General features: G+C 35.0%; 1 protein-coding gene across 2 annotated transcripts in view; it reads left to right on the forward strand.

The window, feature by feature from the left end:
• Positions 1-16182, forward strand: part of BTAF1 (B-TFIID TATA-box binding protein associated factor 1) — an 85653-nt gene that overhangs the window by 50000 nt on the left and 19471 nt on the right. For both annotated transcript variants that reach the window (XM_061162176.1, XM_061162177.1), the window contains 9 exons: positions 1402-1551; positions 1843-1985; positions 2617-2791; positions 4112-4315; positions 9380-9806; positions 10807-10997; positions 12888-13041; positions 13459-13568; positions 14934-15135. In XM_061162176.1, the coding sequence (XP_061018159.1) occupies positions 1402-1551; positions 1843-1985; positions 2617-2791; positions 4112-4315; positions 9380-9806; positions 10807-10997; positions 12888-13041; positions 13459-13568; positions 14934-15135 (1756 nt within the window). The remainder of the gene's footprint in view (positions 1-1401; positions 1552-1842; positions 1986-2616; positions 2792-4111; positions 4316-9379; positions 9807-10806; positions 10998-12887; positions 13042-13458; positions 13569-14933; positions 15136-16182) is intronic.

The following is a 16182-nucleotide window of genomic DNA, read 5'->3' on the forward strand; positions in this document are numbered from 1 at the left end:
ATAAAATACTGAGGAAAATACTTTGTATTCTTTTTTAAAAAACTTTCTTTTGTATTAATTTTTTTTAGTATACAAACTTATCTACCCTAAAACAGTATTTCTTTTTTTTTTTTTTTTTTTAATTTTTTTAATTTTTTTATTAGTTGGAGGCTAATTACTTCACAACATTTCAGTGGGTTTTGTCATACATTGATATGAATCAGCCATGGATTTACACGTCTTCCCCATCCCAATCCCCGCTCCCCTCCCTCTCCACCTGATTCCTCTCGAAACATCCCACCCTCGCCTTCTCCCAGAGAGTTCAAAAGTCTGTTCTGTATTTCTGTGTCTCTTTTTCTGTTTTGCATATAGGGTTATCGTTACCATCTTTCTAAATTCCATATATATGTGTTAGTATGCTGTAATGTTCTTTATCTTTCTGGCTTACTTCACTCTGTATAAGGGGCTCCAGCTTCATCCATCTCATTAGGACTGGTTCAAATGAATTCTTTTTAATGGCTGAGTAATATTCCATGGTGTATATGTACCACAGCTTCCTTATCCATTCATCTGCTGATGGGCATCTAGGTTGCTTCCATGTCCTGGCTATTATAAACAGTGCTGCGATGAACATTGGGGTGCACGTGTCTCTTTCAGATCTGGTTTCCTCAGTGTGTATGCCCAGAAGTGGGATTGCTGGGTCATATGGCAGTTCTATTTCCAGTTTTTTAAGAAATCTCCACACTGTTTTCCATAGCGGCTGTACTAGTTTGCATTCCCACCAACAGTGTAAGAGGGTTCCCTTTTCTCCACACCCTCTCCAGCATTTATTGCTTGTAGACTTTTGGATAGCAGCCATCCTGACTGGCATGTAATGCTACCTCATTGTGGTTTTGATTTGCATTTCTCTAATAATGAGTGATGTTGAGCATCTTTTCATGTGTTTGTTAGCCATCTGTATGTCTTCTTTGGAGAAATGTCTGTTTAGTTCTTTGGCCCATTTTTTGATTGGGTCATTTATTTTTCTGGAATTGAGCTTCAGGAGTTGCTTGTATATTTTTGAGATTAATCCTTTGTCTGTTGCTTCATTTGCTATTATTTTCTCCCAATCTGAGGGCTGTCTTTTCACCTTACTTATAGTTTCCTTTGTAGTACAAAAGCTTTTAAGTTTCATTAGGTCCCATTTGTTTAGTTTTGCTTTTATTTCCAATATTCTGGGAGGTGGGTCATAGAGGATCTTGCTGTGATTTATGTCGGAGAGTGTAAAACAGTATTTCAAAGTAAACCTATATGTTGAATTTTAAAATTAATTTTTGTGCTATTTCCTACCTTTTTTTTTCAATTCAGTATCACTAAAAGTATTAGGTTTTATTAGGCCTTGCTAGAAAAATTTCATTTTCTTGTTCCCGTCTCATTCTGCAGGTTTGGATGGAATTGTTGAGCAAGGCTTCAGTTCAGTATGTAGTAGCGGCTGCTTGTCCATGGATGGGTGCGTGGCTTTGCTTAATGATGCAGCCTTCTCATTTACCTATTGATTTAAATATGTTGCTGGAAGTAAAAGCTAGAGCCAAAGTAAGTGTAGAGGAACATAATGTATTTGTATGTTCAACTCATAATTATTAATACAGTAACTGTGTTAAGAAATCTGTATTGCTTTATTATAAGTGTGATATTGTTATTGTAACAGAAGGAAAAATTATTTTGTTGGAATCTTGACAAAATGCATAGTAATTTTTATCCATTAAAGCTTTGTGAAAGAGCTGTATTCTAGTAGAATTGTAACAAATGAGATTATTTTTTATGTTGTCTATTAAATTTTAATGGTAAATCTTTAATTATTGTTTTCCCCCCTTATTCACTTAGGAAAAAACAGGTGGTAAGGTGCGCCAGGGCCAAAGCCAGAATAAAGAAGTACTTCAGGAGTACATTGCAGGTGCAGACACCATCATGGAAGACCCCACCACCAGGGACTTTGTTGTTATGCGGGCCAGAATGATGGCAGCCAAGTGAGTATACATAAATTCAAAAGTCATTTAACAAAAGATTCCTTCCATGTGTCTGTCAATCCTTTCATCATACTAGAGTAAGAAAAAAATTAAAATGTAAGAAAACATTTTTCATTATTTTGAAGTTTTAAAAATAAGATTTGTATTTTTTTGGTGCACGTATACTTTAATATTTAAGTTTAGGTAAAGTCATCTTAAATGGCAGATACTAAAATTTGTTTGGGAAGGCAACCCAACAATTGCACAGTCCACAACAAAATTTGAACACCTAGGCCACATAACTCTGTTTTCAGGCCTAAAAATCTCCTTTGTTTGTTTTGTTGTTTTAGTTGCTAAGTCATGTCCGACTCTTTGTGACCCCATGAGCTGTTGCCCTCCAGGCTCCTCTGTCCATGGGATTTCCCAGGCAAGAATACTGGAGTGGTTTGCCACTTCCTTCTCCAAGGATTTGTATTTTTTTATGAAGATTAAGATAGGAGTTAAGTCTTCCCTGAGAAAAGTTATAGCTTCAGTAAGGGAAACATTTTTATAAAGTAATTTTATAATTATATAAAGTAATTATATAGAATAGTTATATTAACTAATTTTATAAAATAACTTTTATAGTAACTTCTTTTTTTCTCCCTCTTAGGTTGTTAGGAGCCCTTTGTTGCTGTATTTGTGATCCAAGTGTAAATGTGGTAACCCAAGAAATTAAACCAGCTGAATCCCTTGGCCAGTTACTACTCTTCCATTTGAACTCCAAATCTGCCTTACAGAGAATTAGTGTAGCTTTGGTAATCTGTGAATGGGCTGCTTTACAGAAGGTAAGATTTTGCCCCCAAATAAATGAAGACAATCTAAACTAGATTCCATTAGCTGTTAGGATTATTTTCATTGTATTTTACAAACAGAAAAGTGAAAATTTTCTCTGTAAAAAAAATTAAACATTTATAGAAAAGTATTCCAGATTATACTGAAACATTGTTTCTCTCTCATTTGCCTTTAACCCTAGCCTTTTTTCTTAGAACCCCCAGTTTTGTACCTGAGAACTACAAAACATAAGAGGCTTTGAGAGCTAGAAGTCCATTTGTATGAGTAGTAGCAAGGGCAGATTTTTGGTCACAGGAAGAATAAAATCAGCACATTTAAACCCAAATCTTTGTGTTTCCAAATAAACCATTCCCTTGCGTCCCCTTTAATTTTTAACTTTTAGTAAGACGTATTGATTTTGTGTTAAGAATTGCTTCTGTAAATCAAAGAAACTTCCTGCTGGCTTTGTTTATTCCATTGACTGGAATTCTGGAAATTTAACTGTCTGCACTTGCTGTGAGAGTTGCTTGTTACTGCCTCTTAACAGTTTGTCAAAGCTGTGTCTAAAAGTAATTGAGCCATGCTCTATTGCAACTGAAACCCCAGCTTTGCCTCTGGAAAGAAGCAAGGCTCATCTGTTTTTAGGCAGGACGTGGTGTGCTGGAGAGGCAGTGATGCTGTGTTTTTGTGCCTCTCAGACTCAGCAGCAAGTGTTGACAGTTCGGTTTCTGGACCCTCACAGAGCTTCTCTGGACTTACTCTGTGAAGCCCAGGCTGATCACCCAGATCCCACAGAATCCCTCATGGCTCACCACTGAGGTCATTCCCCCTCTGGTTGGGGCAGGCAACAACCAGAGAGAGTGGGAAGGGTTAGTTAAATTTGGGGGCAGGTGAGTAGCTTTTAAATTATATATCCATTTCTACAGTATGGCATGTGAAACTATGGGTTCAATTGTTAAGAGATCTAATGAGTTTTTAAATAACATTTTTTAGTGCATGCTAAGTGTTCTTTCCTGACTGATTTCTTTTTACAGTTGTATATTTTTAAATCTGTCTTGGAATAAATTCAGAATAAAGTAAGAGTAATTAGGTGGAAAATTTAATGGAATTGTAATAGTTCCATGTGCATGTTCTGTAGTCGTTCATATTAAAATTTTAGAGTAGTTTGGGTGTGATACCTTTTCTCTGTGAAACTAACTATGTTCTGGGAGATAACAGAATATAGATTAAAAAACAATAGAAATTTAGACTTGGTAGTTTGCAAGTGAAGATTATGCATTTTAGAATTATATTTACATATTTGCCATGAATATTTGTTGTCTGTTATATTTTAGGAGTGTAGAGCTGTTACCCTAGCCGTGCAGCCACGTTTACTTGATATCCTTTCAGAACATTTATATTATGATGAAATTGCCGTTCCATTTACACGAATGCAGAATGAGTGTAAACAGCTCATTTCATCATTAGCTGATGCACATATTGAAGTTGGTAATAGAGTAAACAACAACGTTTTTACAATTGATCAAGCTCATGACCTGGTGAGTAGAGAAGTGAATTTCTTAATTTTAGAGCATGAAATAAGATAAGAAATTTGTCAATGTCATGTTTACCACAAAAACACTTAATTTGTTGAATGTATTTGTGGCTTGGTAGCCTATCATATATTCAGAATAAAGTAAGAGTAATTAGGTAGAAAATTTAATGGAATTAAATTCCCTTTGGAAAGTTATTTGATTGTATTGACTTTTCTTCAAACAAGAGAATGGGAAAGGGATTTTTTTTTTTTAAATCTCAGTTTTGACAAACCAATACACCTTTATTAGAAAAAGCTGTTGCCTTTTGTCATTTCTCAGTTTTGTCTAAGACTGGCAGAGTATAGGGGGAAGAAAAATGTTTCTGAGTATTTCTCCTCCTCCCCCAACTTAGAGTGAAAACATTCAAGCATAAGAGAATTACACAATGAATACTCATATACCTACCAACTAGATTCCACAGTTAACGCTTTACTGAATTTGCTTTATCATATATGTATTAATTATAATATGCAACCATTAATCCATATTTTTGATGTATTTCTAAATAAGTTGCAGACAGCTATTGCTACACCTCAACTAAATTTCAGGATTTTCCCTTTTTTTGCTCTTTTTTTGTGTCATTAACTAAAATTTAGTTTTTATGGTGATTTGCTCTTTCTTTGAGGTAAAACTTATGTTCTATGAATTGTACAAATCTTCAATGGAATATATGATGAATTTTAACAGAAATGTACACCTTTGAAACCCAAACCTCTGTCAAGATACAGCCAGTGCCATACCCACTCCCCAGTCAGCCTCCTGCCCTCAGAGAACCCTGGTTCTGGTTTCTCATGCACCATAGATTACTTTTGCCTGTTGTTGAATTTCATATAAATGGAACCATACACTCTGTGCTGTTCAGTGTAAGGATCTTTTTCAGCATGGTGTTTTTTAAAATCATCTGTGGTGTTATATGTATCAGTAGTTCATTCTTTTGTATTGCTGAGTTTTCTTTCATTGTATAAACATGCCACATTAAGTGTAAGCCCTTCTTCTCTTGATGAACACTTGGGCTGCTCCAAGTTTTCAGCTGTTATGAACAGGGCTGCTATAAACATTTTTGTATAAGCTTTTTTTAAGACATGTTTTCATTTCTCTTGGGTAAATACATAGGAACAGAATTGCTGGGCCATAGGCTGAGATGTTTATTTAGTTGTATAAAAAATTGCACTATCCCAAAAGTGGCTATATCATTTTACCTTCTAATCAGCAGTATATGAGAGTTCTGGTTGTTCCACGTCATCACCAAGAGTTGGTGATGGTCACTCCTTGTAATTTTTGCCTTTCTGGTGGTTGTGTTACAGTGGCATTGTGGTTTTAACTTGGCATTTCCTTGATGACTAATAAGTGTAACACTTTTTTATGTCTTGTTCACCATTTGTTGATCTTCCTTTCCAAAATGTGTGTTCAGCTCTTGTCTATTTTTAATTAGGTTGTCTTTTTATTATTGAGTTGTAGGAGTTTTTTATATATTTTGGATACCAATCCTTTATCATATAGATGCTTTTAGAATATTTTCTCCCAATATGAGGCTTGCTTTGTCTTTGAATGAGCAGGTATTTTTAAGTTTGATGAAGTCTAGCTTATCAGTTGTTTTCTTTTATGGTTATTGTGTTCTGTGATCTAAGGTACCTTTTCTTATCTCCAAGTGGCGAAGGTATTCACACACATTTTCTTCTAAAGCATTGTAGTTTTAATGTTTAATCCTCCGTATTTATGTTTATATATAGTGCTAAATAGAGACTGCATAGTTTCATTTAGATACCTAATTTTTTCATTGGCATTTATTTATTGAAAAGATTTTCCTTTTCCCATTGTATTGCTTTGTTTCCTTTGTCAAAAGTTATTTGAAATGGATGTGTAGTTCTGTATCTGGGCTCTATTTGTTCATTCTGTTTGTCTCTGTATGCCAGCAACAGTGTTTTCATTACTGTATCTTTGTATTTAGTAAGTCTTTGAGGTTAGGTAGTGTGAAAGAGTTCTTCCTGAGTTATAGAATCAGAAGTTCAGCTACTTTACTTGAGTTGATCCTGTGAAGGAGCATATTTCATTTCTTATTCCCCTTTCTTATTTAAAAGAAAAAAAAAAAAACACAGTATAGTTGAAATTGTTTTTGGTCTCACCTGTGAGAAAAAGCTAAAATTGCTCCAGTCTTTATTGTTTTTATATAATTTCTCCTTTTTTGCCTCCCCTCCCCCATATTTTGCTTTCTTAGAATAAAATCTCAAATTTTCTTTAAGGTCTGGGGGTCCCTTTTTACTGTTTCTGACAAGATTTTTTAAAGCTATTACATGGCCTTTTAAAGCTTTTATTATTCAGACCTCTTAGTCCCTAGTGGAACTGTTGTTCTGTTTCATCAACTTCCTTAGTCCAGTGGTTTTGACCTAGGATACCAGAGTCTCCAGAAGAGCATATTTGAGGGAAGAACGGTTTTAAAAGATTAATCTTGACCCTGGCTGAGAGTTGCTCTTTGTATCTTTCTTTGCATTCCTCTTTTTCTCTTACCTGCCAGATACAGGCATTTCCTGATGGTCTTCCTTTGTCTCTTACCATTCGCATAATTTAGTTCTTATCCATGGGCTGTACTGTCTTCTCTTGATCTTTTTATCTTCTCTTATCTTTTATCTTAATTAGGCATTTTTGTTTGGATATCTCACTGTCATTTCAAACTTAACACCACCAAAACTGGAATTTATTTTTTAACAGAAAATAGCCCTTTTTATCCACAGTCTCAAATCTTGTTAACATTTCCTTTCAGAAAGTTTCATGTGTTTATTCTTTGTCTGTTTCCATCACTACAACCCAGTCAAAGGCCTTAGTATTTTATGACTAGGTCCTGACTCATCTCGAAGGCTCCAGGCCATCTCTGGTTCATCTCACCCTGCCTGCTGTGCCAGACTAGTGAAGTTCTTAGTGCCACTCTGAACACATCCCTCCCCTACTTAAAAACATTATTTTCTTTCTCCTTTTGGTTTTTTCCTTTCTTACTTTCAATACCACCTCTAAACTCCCCATCTCTTTTCTTATTATTTCTCAAACTTCCTCCACTTAAGCCTAGTTAGTTTTTCTCTTGCAAAAGTACACCACCCTTGGTCACTTTCTTTGCTTCACTTATTCTCTCTTCTGTGTCTGAACTCTTGCCTTTGCCGAAAAGTCTCTACCCTCAACCCTCCATGCTCATCCCAAGTTCATTTTTTGACATTCTTTCATCTAAACCCAGTGCTTAAGCTATGATGACTGCTGTCAGTTCCTTGAACAGTGCCTCGACTTCCACTCACTACCTCAACTCTTTTTGCCAAGATGTCCTCATAACTCCAGACTTAACTATTGTTTAAAAACCTAGCATAAGTGTTACCTGCCTCTAACAAGCTTTCATTGCTTTTGTCACCTGAGAAGAGTTAAGCTACCCTTGTGCTACCACAGAAACTTGCACTTACCTTAGTTTCATGTTATATTGTCTTTGTTTACCTGTGTATCTCCCACATTAGTCTCAACATTTTTTTTGAGGGTATAAAGACATTGGTTTTACTAATGTTTTAGTATTACTCATTAAATATTCGTTGCCTGAATGAATGGAAATTGGAAAGCTTCACCTAAGCTGCCTATAATCATTGAAAATTGACAGAAGCATAGTGTATTTAGGACAGTGTTTTTAAACTTTTAGTAGTGAAACCCTGTTTCAAATAATCTTATGCAGAGCTTGAACACATAAAACAGACAAAGCAAAGTGGAGAATATAAGCTAGAAGTGGTATATGATCATGTTTCTTTGTAGAGAACAGATCATGATCAAGCAGATAAAGCTCAATTTAAAGTCTTTCATATTTTTAGTGATAAAAGAAGATCTTATCTGTGTGCCTGTTTTGCTTCTCATAATGAGTCTGGCATTATCCAGTCTTGCCCATAAGAAAGTTGATCATTTCTAAGTCTGAAAAATTGGGTTATCCATTTTTTAAAAGTTAGGTTCTTTAATGTTACAGACTTTTCTGACCAACATTGATCAGATTGGATCCATTTATAGAGCCTTTTTATAGAGCCTTTCTATGACTCCAGTTATTTATCAAACAAGAAGACTATTTTTGTTATATAAGCCATCCTACTATCTTTAAATGGTAATTTAAAAAACATGTGCACACAAAATCTTGTACATAAATGTTCATAGCAACATTATTTGTAATATTAACTAAGGTGGAACCAACCCAATCATTCATCAGCTAATGAATGGAAGAATGCAATGTAGTATAATATTATTTAGCCAAAAAAAGGAATGAAGTAATTATACATGCTCAAACATCAGTGAACCTTTAAAGATGCTAAATGAAAGAATCTGGTCATAAAAGATTATATATTAGTTTATATGAAAATGTCCAGAATAGGCAAATCTGTGAAGATAGAGTGTAGATAAGTGGTTACATAGGATGGAGGAAATGAGGTGTTACTACTAATAGGTATTGAGTTTCATTTTGGAGATGATGCAGATGTTCTAAAATATGTAGTGATGATTGTACAATTCTGAGTATAGTAAAAACCATTGAACTGTACACTTTGAGTCTACCGTATGTGAGTTACATCTCATTAAGTTGTTTTAAGAAGATGTAATGAACAATCTTCTAATGGAGCTTGTAAAGTAGTCTGATACCACAGTCGTAGCTTCAAGCAGTTTTTGGTAATTAAAGAATTAACAACTGTTATACCATTCTAAAAGAACTGGTTTATATTTGCTCACAGTGTTATTTCACCAAAGTACTATGTGGGTATTATGTGTGATTTTTCACTCAAACTTACTAAATATAAGAAGTCTCTGAAGAGATTGTGTCTTTCTTAAAAAAGTATAATACATTGTTAAATTAAGTCAAATTAAAATAAAGTTTACTTGGAAGGTTTTAGACATTTAGTTTATTGAATACTAAAATGTACTAATTATTATAGAATTTACAATTGAAACAGAAAGTTTGCTGTCTCCCTTTAAGAATTTACAGGCTACTTGGGGTTGATGTCATTAATGATTCTTGATTTCTCTCTTTAATAGGTCACTACTGTTTTTAATGAAGTCACATCATCCTTCAGTTTAAATCCTCAAATATTACAGCAGTTAGATAGTAAACGACAGCAGGTCCAAATGACAGTTACAGAGACCAACCAGGAGTGGCAAGTGTTGCAGTTGAGAGTGCATACTTTTGCTGCATGTGCAGTTGTGAGCTTGCAGCAACTTCCGGAGAAGTTAAATCCTATTATCAAACCATTAATGGAGACAATTAAAAAGGAAGAGAATACGCTAGTGCAGAACTACGCGGCTCAATGCATGGCCAAACTACTTCAGCAGTGCACAACAAGGACTCCCTGTCCCAATTCAAAAATCATTAAAAATCTCTGTAGCTCACTTTGTGTGGACCCATATCTAACTCCTTCTGTCACATGTCCAGTACCAACACAAAGTGGCCAGGAAAATTCTAAAGGTATATATCTAAACCTTTTTTGGGGGTAGGGAAAGAATTAACCATTTAAATTTGTTTACAGTTATCTACAGGTATAATTTAAGCAAAATCCAGTTTATGTTGGAGCTTTTTATCATTTTGAGAGAATTTGCACTTATTGCTAATAAAATCACAGCCCTCTTAACTCATAAGTTATTTATAAAAGACCTGATATCTTTGAGGTCTTCTAAGTTCTCACATTTAAGATGACTAAATCCTATAAGACAGGTATTAACCCTTAACTTCTCTTTCAAGATCATCATTATAGGGTTTACTGTTGACAGGGCTAGAAAACTTAACTGTATCCAATGGTGACTGAAAGTTCTTCCTATAAAATTCTGTTTTTCTCTAATTTAGTACATGTCTTATGAGATAAGTGGACTCTGTTATCAAATAGTGTTTAAACAGCTTTTCTGTTTTCCTCCAGAAAGTGTATATGTAAAGTAATAACTGCTCTTTGTAGTCTAGTCTCAAGGACCAATGTTTTGTCACATGCCTTAGTCCTAATTTCCTCCTATCCACTCCCTGAGAGCTAGTTGAGGCAACAATATTTTGCATTGGTTGGTGTTTCTGAATTTATGGTTACTATAGACTTTTTTTTTTTTTTTTAAAGAGAGAACTTACTTGCAGTATTTTTTAATGTGTCTTTTTATGCCTGGAAATAGTTACTCATTTTTAAAGAATTAATGTACTTTTAACAGAAGGTGGTACAGTCAGCCTTGCATTAGATATTTCTGGTTGTTAACAGGATTCTGCAACCTTGGTTGTATTAAGTATGGTCCTATGCAGATATCAAAATGTTTAACTTAATGTTGCATATTACTGATTTTTGTGACCATTTCATTGTCTAGAGAAAATATCATTGGCCTATAAAAATTGAGGCTTGAAAGACAATTTGAAAATGTGTTGTATCTTTTGGAGCAGGAAACATTTGGTCACCTATATTATGCTTTAAGGATTATTTGACTTTTTTCCTTAATAGGATCCAACTCTGAAAAAGATGGAATGCATCATACTGTCACCAAGCACCGGGGTATAATTACGCTCTATCGTCATCAGAAAGCTGCTTTTGCTATCACAAGTAGGCGAGGTCCTACCCCCAAAGCCGTCAAAGCTCAAATAGCAGATCTTCCTGCAGGAGGTAGTGGAAACCTCCTTGTTGAACTTGATGAGGTAAATAGTTTTTCTTCTTTGAATACTCTGATTTTAAAGCAAAATTTCTTACAGATTAGATTGAGAGCTAAATTGTCATTTCAGCTTCTAGAATTATATTTTTAAGTGAATGAACTGGAGCTAATAATTTTTTGGCGTACTCCAGCAACAGAGTTCAGAAAAACTACAAACTTCAAATTTCTCAAGCTTCTTATTTTTACCAATATAGCTTTCTGATTATCTTGCTAGCAAGAAACCCTCTCAGTAGTGGGTGTATAAGTCATTCATGAATATGAACTAATTCACTCCTGTAACAGTGACTACGGAGATGTTAAGTAATAGTGAAAGCTAACTTGTCTCAGTCTTATCAGTGTTAGGAATTACTGTTGATATTCAGAGGATAAGTTCATAGTGTCAAATAACTTGTTACCTTTTAGTCAACTTGAAATTTATTAATTGTGTGATGTGAGGTAGGGATCTAAATTTATTTGCCCATAGGAACAACCAGTTATCCCACCATTGAATCTTTTCCTCCCTAGTTGATGATAATAGCTCCTCTGTTATATATCCTGCTTTCCTATATGTAAGGATCTCCTTGGGCTTTCTATTCTATTTCATTGATCTACTTGCTCTACAGTACAGTTTTCAGAGACAATTTAAAAAAACGTTTGGTGGGACTTCCCTGGTGGTCCAGTGGTTAAGACTTCGTGCTTCCAGTGCAGAGGGTGCAGGTTTGATCTCTGGTTAGGGAACTAAGATCTCACACTGCTGTGTGGCTGAAAAAAAAAAAGAAAAACTTTTTTTTTAACTGTTTGGTTTTGAAAAATCTTACAGTCAGTCACATTTTAACAATGGAATTCTCTAGGTAGCTCTACTGGTTGCAAGACATAGGAACTTACCTGAGTTGAGCAATAAACTATCAGTGCTAAAAGGCATGTGTTTAATATATTTCTATAAAGTATAGGCCTATTTTAAGTTTGTTTTTTTAAACCAAAATCTTATTGTCTGTATTCCTTTTAAAATATTCTATGAATGAAGCCTTTTTCACTAACTATATTCTCCTCATCTTAATTTTAATCAAAAATGTGTACTTCGATTTGCATAGGTCCTTCACTTAAAAATATAATTGTATCTTTCTGGGGGGACTTTTTTTGTATTTAATTATTATGAAATTACTGCTAAGTATGAGGTTATATTAATCTTGTTAAATTAAACAGATGCTTATATTCTGTCCCTTAAAAGTGAAAGTCACTCAGTCGTTTTCAACTCTTTGCGACCTCCTCGTGGACTATACAGTACATGGACTTCTCCAGGCCAGAATACTGGAGTGGGTAGCCTTTCTCTCTTCAGGGTATCTTCCCAACCCAGAGATCGAACCCAGGTCTCCCGCATTGCAGGCAGATTCTTTACCAGCTGAGTCACAGGGGAAGCCCAAGAATGCTGGAGTGGGTAGCATATCCCTTCTCCACAGAATCTTCCCAACCCAGGAATCAAACCGGGGTCTCCTGCATTGCAGGCAGATTCTTCACCAACTGAGCTATCAGGGAAACCATGCTATCCCTTAAGCAAATATAAATAAGGGCAGGTCATGGTAAGTTTCTTTGGGGTAGAAAAAAGAAGAAAAAAATTTGTCACTTAGGACTACCTCTAGAAACAGCACGTATTCTATTTCTTTTCTCCAACCCCCCAAAAGTATTTTACTTTGGATGTAAAAATCTAGCTCAGAATTTTATGCCTATGTAAATTTATTGAGAGGTGTTTTATGGTTATAATAAGTGTGTCCAATAATTGCTTCATTGGTTAATGGTAACCCTGAATTCTTAACACTGATTTTTAAACTTTCTTAATAACATTTTGAAAGCATTATACTTTTTTCTGAAATCTTGTTTTCACCTAACATTTAATTTTTAGGCTCAGAAGCCTTACTTGGTACAACGGAGAGGAGCTGAGTTTGCCTTGACAACTATAGTGAAGCATTTTGGTGGTGAAATGGCAGTGAAGTTGCCACATCTCTGGGATGCTATGGTTGGCCCATTGAGGAATACAATCGACATACATAATTTTGGTGTGTACATATTTTTCCGAGTTGGGATTTAAACAGATTTCAGTGTATATCCATTACATGTGTCTTTATAAAGTAACAATGCCTGTGCCTATTTATCCCAGGCCAGCTGGTAAGTTTTTAAATAGAAGGTTGGTAAAAACATTGATTTTCATATCATTTTGTATACTTTCTTGCTTTTTACTTTTCCTGTTATGTATTGAGAGAGAGATTTGAAATGGATCATTATGTTAAGCTTCTTTAGTTCTTTAGAATTAGCACCTCAGCAGTTAAATTAAGGGTGTGGTATTTCATTTTATATTATAAAGCAAAAGAGACTCTTCCACAGTAGCTGGGGGAGTGCTAAGACTTTTTGTAGGCTCTGAATTTTGAAAAACTATTTGTAAGGTAATATGCACTTAAATCATTGTATCCTAATAGATGGAAAGTCCCTCTTGGAAAAGGGAGATGGCCCTGCCCAAGAACTGGTGAATTCTCTGCAAGTTTTTGAAACAGCAGCGGTGTCAATGGATTCTGAGCTTCATCCCCTGGTAACTAACTAATGCAAGTGTAGTTTTTTTCCTAATAAAATGAGTAGTCTTATTAGAAAGACTTAAGGCTTGAATGAAAAGTGCAACTATGATGTCATTCCTTATGATTTCATTTTCTTCTAGATGCTATAACTAGATTCCTTCTTTTCCTGACAACTCTTCCAGGCTTTGAGGCAGAGCTGGGTGTGTGAATGAGAGAAAACCTATTCTGAGAGCTTAGAATTTAGGGCAGTAGGAACAGGGCTCTGATCACACTGAAGCCAGCTGCAAACACAAAAGAAAGCTGCATCCCTGTTCATCTATACCATCTTAATAATATAGTCCAGGAACAGAAGAATACAGGTGATAAAACCTTCCCTAGATAAATGTAATGGTAGGAGGAAGTTACCTCTCTGAGATGAAACTAGTCAGTGGCAAAGATAGAACATGGGTTTATTTTTTGACTGTTAAAATATCTCTCACCAAAAAATTAGAATAGAGGGAGGAGGAACATAGACCAAAGAATTAATTATCTGGTTTTCCACTGAAGAAAGTATTGGTACTATTCTTTCCATGTAACTGTAATAGGAAGCTCTCTGCAATTTATAACATCGTAAAAGGTGCTAGCGTCAATCCTTTATTCATATAGGAGAGAGTAGAGGGAAATTTTTCTGTTTATATCGTAATAAAACATATTCTTGTTAAATTTTGCGAATTTATCATTAGTAAAGAAGGGCGGAATTCATCTGTATGTGCTCAACCTCCATGATCAAACAGGTTGCATTCAGTTGAACTGTAAGGCTAGTTTGTTGAGCAAGTACCTGACTCTCATCAGCATTAATCCTGGCTTCTGTGCATCAGACATTTAATAATGGGATATGTCATGCTCTTGTGATTATATTGCGTATGGAAAGCCAGGAAGTTAAAGTGGAAAATAACTATCAGAGTATGGTGCCTAGAACAAAATCAGGATCACCCAACCCAGTGAATACAAAGTATGTACTTAAACCTAAGCCAGATTTGGAGGGGGCTGATGATGTGTAGTGTCATTTTCCTAGCCTCAGTAGGAGAATCATGCAAGTGCCTTTGATGTGTTCCCTACGAATTTTGGAAAGTATTGAGTGTTCCCTGATGCTTAAGAGAATATTGAACAGGGGAGAAGTTCTGCACCTATCTATTCTTTTTAAAAGCATTATAATAATGTAGATTTAGATTAAATTTTTATTGAGGATATTCTGACAATGTTTTGAGGTAACTGGAGATAATTCTTGGATTTAGCATCACTTGGAATATTGAGAACCTCTGAGTAAAGGTCATTATAGTTGTATTTTAAACATTAAATTCCCTAATGAATCTTCTGACTTGTCTTAAACTTTTTGTTTTTAGTTGGTACTGCATTTGCCTCATCTTTACATGTGCCTTCAGTATCCCAGCACTGCAGTGAGGCACATGGCTGCTCGTTGTGTGGGCGTCATGAGCAAAATAGCTACCATGGAAACAATGAATATATTTTTGGAGAAGGTTCTTCCATGGCTGGGAGCAATTGACGACAATATCAAACAAGAGGGTGCAATTGAAGCACTTGCCTGTATCCTTTTTCACTTTGAAAAACTACTCAAATTATATTTGCTTTATTTAAAAGTGACTAAAATAAAATTTATTCAGATATATTCGGGGAGTTCCCTGGCGGTCCAGTGGTTAGGATTCTACACTTTCACTGCTGAGCAAGCCATGTTGGGATTGGGGGGTGGGAGGAGAACAAGCCAAAAAAAAAAACCAGTACCAAAAACAAATGTGCACACAACCTACCTTGTTCCAAAAAAAAGAAAACTATTTTTTTACATTTTATTTAGAAGTGTTATTTTTATTGCATTATATTATACCTTATTTACATTTTATTATGATAGTATTCACACAAAAAATTGAAGAATTACTGTTAATTTTGAGAGATCTTTTTATAAGCAAAAAATTTATAGTCAGTATGTTTTTAAATATTAGGTTGGCCAAAAAAGTTTGTTCAGCTTTTTCTATATGATGCTATGCTACTCTTTTTGGCCAACCCTGTATTAATCAGATACTATGTAGGTAGTTCTTACAAATTTACTATGTTTGCTTTGTTCATTGATTGGCAAAATGATTAACTGGAAATATACAGACAAGCTTTTTTACCAAGGGTATGGCATCTACTAACATTGTTTAACTCAAAATACCTAAAAGATATTTTGGTCTAAGAGCAAGAAAGATGGATATAGATCAAACCAGTAGAAACTCTAGCTAAGAAATGCTAAAGATTATGGGACTGAACTCGCTGGACCTGCTGTCTCCAGCTCAGGGTTGTTAAGATCCTGGTGGGAAAATTGGAATTAATCTTTGACACTTGCTTGTGCTCCCTTGCTTGCAATGTAAATCAGTTTATTTTGATATGTGAATTCTAGAAACTTGTAGGAATTTCTCTATGGAAAAAAATCTTAGATTTCCTCTAGCATTCCTCAGATGAAAAAAATCATCTTTTTAATCATGAGAAAGTTACATAATTTTTTTTAAAAAGTAACCCTGTATAAATGCTGTTACAGTTGAATCATAGACCTTGAGGGATCGTCAGTCTCTCATAATACAGGTAAGCATGAGGAACTGT

The sequence above is a fragment of the Dama dama genome, chromosome 15 (assembly GCF_033118175.1).
Source record: "Dama dama isolate Ldn47 chromosome 15, ASM3311817v1, whole genome shotgun sequence".
NCBI lineage: Eukaryota > Metazoa > Chordata > Mammalia > Artiodactyla > Cervidae > Dama > Dama dama.